The sequence below is a fragment of the Carlito syrichta genome, unplaced genomic scaffold (assembly GCF_000164805.1).
Source record: "Carlito syrichta isolate Samal-C Ts95f unplaced genomic scaffold, Tarsius_syrichta-2.0.1 Scaffold316292, whole genome shotgun sequence".
NCBI lineage: Eukaryota > Metazoa > Chordata > Mammalia > Primates > Tarsiidae > Carlito > Carlito syrichta.
The window spans coordinates 703,049-709,804 of record NW_007260388.1 but is presented as its reverse complement, the minus strand read 5'-3'; the positions used below and the strand labels follow the sequence as shown (position 1 = coordinate 709,804).

The following is a 6,756-nucleotide window of genomic DNA, read 5'->3' as shown; positions in this document are numbered from 1 at the left end:
ACCCTTAAGCCTGAAGGACTGTTCTAAAGAGCTTGCACTGTATTCCAGATACCTAGGAAAACAGTCTGCAAAACTGTGGTGTGAGAGATTAAAATGGATGTACTGCATAGAATTAGTGGCAAATACTTTTTAGATCGCTGTAAGAAACCTGCTGAGAGGTCATGAGAACTTGAACAGAATGATGGCAATAGGAATAGAAAAGGAGGAAGCAAGGAAATAAAAAAGAGGACTTGGCAACAGATTGGATGAGGTCAAAGATAAATCCATGGATCCGTCTGGAAGCTAGGAGAATGATGGTGCGGGGGAGGTGGAGGAACAAGAGGAAAAGCTGGTGTAAGGTGGGAGCTGATAAGTTTTGTATTCAGTAAAATATACATGACAGATGTTAACTTTCTTGGGTCTCTTCCATCTCCCACACACACGCACACACATGTACACACACATACCGCACAACATTGGTCTTTCCCTCCTCCTGCCAGTCCACCAGTTTCCCTTCCACTTTCAACAAGCTCTTCTTCCCTATATGCCATTCACTTTCCCACTCTCCACTCCACTTCTGCTGCTACCCCTCCTCTAACTCTCTTCTGGAAAATATTACATGGCTCTCCCTGAAGACAAATCCAATGGAATCTTTCCAGTCCTTGTCTTTATGGCTCCTCTTTGGCCTTTGGGTCTTGGCTTTCCTCTCAAAGCTTCCGTTTTCCTTTTTTTTCTAAGATCCTAGTCTCTCCTCTCTCTCTTCTTAGCTCAGTCTCCTGGGTTGTTACCTCTTCTGCTCATCCCTGGAATGTTGATGATCCCAGACCCCATGAACGTTCTCGTCTCACTGGACACAGATTCTGGAAAATCTAAACCTGCCACAGTCATTCTGAGGATTATCAGAATCTCACATCTTTCTTTGCAAGAAATCCTGTTTTTCCCAGAAGAACCTCCAATTTTGTTTTGTACATCAGAAGCTGAATACTGATGTGTATCTCCAAACACACTCTCTCTGGTCTTCTCCACTAAGGCCAGGTTTTGGAGAGACTCTTCGCCTTCCCTCACCTCAGCCCTCTCTTCCATCTCTATTGCTTTTACTTTGATTCATGATTCCTGTGTGACAATTGTAGTAGCTCCCTAGTCCTTCATCTCTAACCCCTCCAATTCACTTATCCACCTCTGATAGATTTATTTTTCTAAAATATGTATTATGTTACTTCTCAGTTTCCGTGCTTTGATATAACCCATTGCCTTCATGCTGAAATTCAATGTCTTCAGGTTGTGCAAACTGCCAATGACCTATCAATGTCCACTCATTTGTGAGCTGCCACCTCCCGCCCACACCCCCCCTAACCTGGCCTCAACCATACATTCCAACTACACTGGGACTGACACACTGATCTGTTTCACAATCTCATGCCTTTGTTCATGATGTTCCTTCTTCCTGGAATGCCTTCTCCCTACCTTAGCCTCACTGAATCACCTAAAAATCCACCCAACCTCCAAGTCAAATCAAGTATCACCTCCCCCAGGAACAAAGTCTCTCGCAAGCCCACCAGGTGGTGCTGGCCTCTCCTCTTCCTCCTCTGCCCCATGTACTACCCCTCCCTCCCTCCTCGGACTCCCTGGTCTCTGCGCTTGTGTCCACCAGCAGCCATGACACCTCTTCACTCTCATCTATTTGTCCTGTTACCAGCAAGCCTAGCATTCTGCCTAGTACCTAGGAAGCATTGGAAGACTCTAAAGGCAGGAAAATCAAATACTTTATATTTGAAAAAGTCCTACATATCCCATATTGAATTCATAGAAACTCATTTTATATTTATTATGAATTTAAAAACCTCTCAACCAAATGGACTTGACCTGCTCCTCAAATCTGTGGATAGCCAGAAATGACTTTAGGGTATGAGTCATAGTGAAGAACTTCAGACATATTTCAGAGACAGAGGAGGATAAAAGTGAAAGATGAGGTCAGAGCGAATTTTTCAGAACTCTACAAGGGATACCCATAAAAAAGACAAAAAAGACATTAAAAAAAAAAAAAGAAACGTAGATCACCATGCATGCGGACCCACATGTAGATATGAAAATGTCTATGTGTGTGTGCTAGTGTCTAGAGCTTGAAGTGAGCTTGGGCAAGCTTCCTAAACTCTCCAAGAGTGAGGTTCCTCATCTATAAAATGGGGGTAGTAATGGTGTTATTGTAAGGATTAAATCAGGCAAGGTATATAAAAGCACTTCAGCCATCATCCATTGCCTGGCATATAATTGCCCTCAATGGGGAATGGAGGGAAGAGAAAGAGCAAGACAGAGACAGAGACAGATGGGGATGGAGATGAGCTAGCTAGATGAGCTAGATAGATGATTCAGCTTTCACTGTCATAAACACACACAACCTCTCCTCTCTTTCAGTTCAGGTTCTAGCACCTTCTTTAACAGTTTCTTGGGCAAATCACTTTAAATCTCCACAGGTGCTACCTCACCTACACACTAGCTTCCCACCCCCTACATCCCCACCCCTGCCCAGTTTAACCATGTTTACTGTATTCTCCAGGCTACAAATACAAAACAATCTAAGAAGGTTTTTAATAGTTAACGTTCACACCCTTCAAAATCCACTCATTTTTACCTGTTTTTAAGTTAAAAAAAAAAAAGCTTGGCTTTTTTTCTCAGAATCACTGAAATATTAGGTATGTAGATAAACCTTTGTTTTCTTGCTGTACTCGTACAATTTCTTAGTCTCAGGCATGGAAAAGCTTCTCAGGGTCTCATGAGAGAATTTTTAGGGTGCTTGGTTCCATTGGGTCCGTTGGGTCAGTGTTACTGTTGTGGATCCCCCCTCGCCCCACCATGCCTATTAAAAATGGAACTTAACCTCAGGACACATTTGTTATTTCTTATCATTCATAATTAGTGAAAATTATTCTTTCCCTGCTCTGTTTAAAAAAAAAAAAAAAAAAAAAAAAACCTTCATGGAGTCATTTAATGTACCTGTAAATTACAATCCTGGAATTTTTTTAAATTTATTTTTCAAGGCACACATATTTGATTCCTTTCATCTTTCATGATAGGGCAGTCCTTCAGAACCTCTTATTTTAGCTGTTCTTTTTGCTTTGACAAAAAATAAGATAAAGAAGCTACAAATCTTGTTTTCAACTTGTTTTAAACAGTGTCTGGGAATCTGAAATAATTGCCTACTTTCTTATTTTTAATGTTTTTTAAAAATCATATTATACTAATATTGTGGAGGGAAGTTGAAAGCTTCAGGTCTGCAGCATTTGAAATGCTCAAGTCCTAAGTCTGTGAAAAATAGTATGTCCTCCTTCCTACTCACTGCTGGCTATTATCAATAGACAAAGCTGATTAAATAATTTTAAATTCACAATATTATGCATTGATATTCAAAGGGAAAAAACTTCATATGTCTTGCTTAAAGGGTTTACCTATAGTTATATACGCAGCAGTATGCAGTAAGTGATTCATATTTGGGAATTAACATACAGTAATACATTCTAACAATAATTGATATAATCTGTTGTTTCAAGAATGAGAAGTTTCTATACAAATAAATAATCTGCCCTCCTAGCAGAGGAAAGAAAGGAGAGTAAGGAGGGAATATTTCTAAAATGCCCTATCATTGGAAGTAAATGATCAGAAATGTTTTTACATTCAGTTAGTGTTGTTTTAAGTTTACCTTGAATTCTGATTAATTCCTATACCTTCCAAATGTATTTTAATCTTCATTAAGTAAATCATATTTTCATCACATACAGAACTTAAAAGTGGTGATTTCATGGCAGATAAAGATTCAGTATTAGGAATGGAAGACACTAGTTGAAAGTACATAAAACCAGGCTCACTTGTATTCAATTATTTACTGTTTTAAGATATTTTGTGAGTCAAAGCTTGATAATATGCTATAAAAATCTCCATTCCTAAAAGATATGAAAAACAATGATCAAAATATAAAAATTGTAAAAGGAAAAGAAAAAATCGAGGGGGGAATCTAGTTTCTAAGTTTGCATGATTTTTATTTTCCTACTTTCTGTTATTTCAGAATGCATACTTGGAATGAATTCTTCTAGAGACGTTCACGGTATGTTAGATTCCAAATTATATTTTTAATAAAATATGCACATTCAAATATGCATATATATGATTTTATATCCATGGATCTTTCTATATAACTTATGATATAATTTAACCAAATAATTAAGGCTTTTTTGCTGATTCAAATATACTTGAAAGCAGTTCTCCATATTGTAGATGTCATAGCATATAAAATATTCCAATGAAACCCTTAATGATACCTTCAGTTCAGCAGCATTTACCACGGGTGCAATGTGCTGCTATTAAATGACTATACAACTCTCTTTAAAAAATAGAGAGAGAGAGCTTGGCTTCTATCTATTACAACCCAGTTTATTACCTTGTAATAGTAGTGGTAATGAAAATATTTTTATGAGGGCAAAATGTTTACTAAGCATTCCTCAATTTTCAAATATTAATTTTGAAATGTTCTCAGCTTGCTACTTGTGATGTGCACAATTTATTTATGAAATTAAAGTGAAATAATCACACATTAACCACAGCATCCCATGGAACCATTCATATGAAGGAAGGACATAGTGGAGGAACGAAGGACTCTCGTCCTCAAATTAGATTTCCAAAGTGAAATAATCTCAAAGTCCCTTCAGAGAAAAAATGTTTACTTAAATCCCAATGTTCAAAATCGGACAATGTGTGTAACAGGTTACTTGTATATGTATGTTACTTTTCATTCAGATTGTTCTCCATTCCTGTGACATCAGTACCAACTGCAGCAATTTGGTTGAGAGCTATAGCAAGATACATTCTCTATTTTTTTCCATTTAAATAGTCATTTAAAATAAAAACGATTCTTTCAGAAATATTACATTTTTAGAGATATAATTTTGGAAATATCACACTACTCACAAATGGAGAGTAATTTTGAGATAATTGTTAAGAGTCTAAGTCTATCTTCATACATATTTTATTTTTGAGAGGGCTTTGAAGAGTCAAGAAGTAACATATTTAGATGTTTTTGATACCACTGTAGTTAGATATTTACCTAAAGTTGTAGAAGAAAAACGTCAAGGAACTGTTGTTTTCCACTGAAATTATTTTTCTTCCGACTAACCGAATACCACTTTTCAAATTCACTGTGGAAGTTTGCGTTTCATTCTTATGAGCCTTTTTTCAATTTCCCTCTCCCCCCCCCCGCAATTAATCGGAAGAATCTACCACGTAGCATCCGCAATTAATCGGAAGAATCTACCACGTAGCATATTTACAACATGTTGCTTCGTTGTAAATATTTTGTATGATGACAAAAGTAAATTTTGGTATTATTCCAGGGAAACACTGGGAGAAAACTTGGTAACATTTCCTTTCTCTCTCAGAGAGGCAAAGGAAGGGAAATTCTATATTGTCGCTAAAATGAGCTTTCTTGGCGGAAAGGCACTCATTCCGTACACGGTGTGACTGGACTTTGCAGCGTGAGCGCTGTCGAAAGCCCTTCAGACTCAGGGGTTCCCTGTGTCCCCTCAGCCGAGCCCCACGCTGCCCCTTTCCACTCATTTGAGATCCTCAGTACGGAGGGGGCAGTGTTTTTGTTTCCCCGTTTTCAAGAGCTCCCCGCGCAGCGCAGTCACCACCCCCATGTGTCCGGGGAAACCAAATGCCGGGTCCCATCTAGAGGGCGGGAGCAAAGGCTTTCGTTGCTGTTGTCATCCTTGTCGGGCTTCGAACTCGGCATCTATCGTTTGAAACTGCTAGCTGAGCGGCGCCCGGGACGCCGCCTTTGAAGGCTAAACTTGGCGCACGTATCGCTTGACCAAATTTCCTCCTTGAAAAGGGAACTCGGCTCCTTCCCGGGAGACGAGAAGCTAGGTTCCGACTCGCAGACCCTCGCCGGGTTTAGGGTTTTAGGCAATGGCCCGAGCCCCCAAGGAACCTCCTTTGACCTTTCCGGGGGGGGCGGATCACGAGTCGGTTCTTTGCCCACGAAGTCAAAGCACACTTGTGTCTCCGCCACACCGTCCCGCTCCATTCCCATCCCCGGGGACCCCTGGGGCTGCCCTTGGCTTTGGCCCCAGGAGCCTTGGGTCGGCGGCTCTCAGGGAAACGCGTTCGAGCCCAGGCGAAAGGGTTTCCCTCGCCCGAAGCCCGCCTCTGGAGCGGGCGGCGTCCGAGCCCGGGCGCAGGGACCCGGGGGTCCCGGCGGGGAAGCGCGCAGGCGGGAACGGTGCAATCTTTGGCATCACTCAGCCAAGTGGAGAGTTAGCGGCGGGCTTTGGGGGTTTTACGTCTGTCATAAGGCTTCTTACGAAGTCATTTAAAAAGGAAAACAGAGAATTCCAGAGAGCCTGGGCCCATTCAAACGAAACTGCAGTCGGGTGCCTGCAGGGTCCCGGGTTTCCCTGCGCGAAAGAAGCGAGGAGACCGGCCCATCTCCGGGAGGCCCGAGGGCGCGGAGGCCCGGCAAGGGCGCGCTTTGCCCGGGACGCCTGCAGCTCCGATAGCCCAGTGACGGTGCCAGGGACAGGGGCTTCGGGAAGAGACCCCGACTAAGGCCAGGCCGGACAGCCAGGATCCCCGCCCAAGGATTCTCAGCCAGAAGGGCCGCGCCAGCAGATCGGAACCTCGGGGGGGGGGCGACGCGACGTGGCCGCTCAAGTTGGCTCTGACGACCGATTGCTGTCGCTTCTCCTCAGACTCAAGCTCTTGCCCGCGCCCCCGAAGGCCCCGAGGCGG

The 6,756-nt window shown here is 42.2% G+C and overlaps 1 protein-coding gene across 1 annotated transcript in view; it reads left to right on the top strand.

Annotated features, from left to right (window-relative positions):
• Nucleotides 1-4,036: 4,036 nt before the first annotated feature.
• RUNX1 (runt related transcription factor 1) overlaps nucleotides 4,037-6,756 on the top strand; it is a gene marked incomplete at its 5' end in the record, with an annotated part of 105,538 nt that continues 102,818 nt past the window's right edge. Inside the window, one exon of the mRNA XM_008074067.1 lies at nucleotides 4,037-4,075. Coding sequence (XP_008072258.1) covers nucleotides 4,037-4,075 — 39 coding nt within the window. The remainder of the gene's footprint in view (nucleotides 4,076-6,756) is intronic.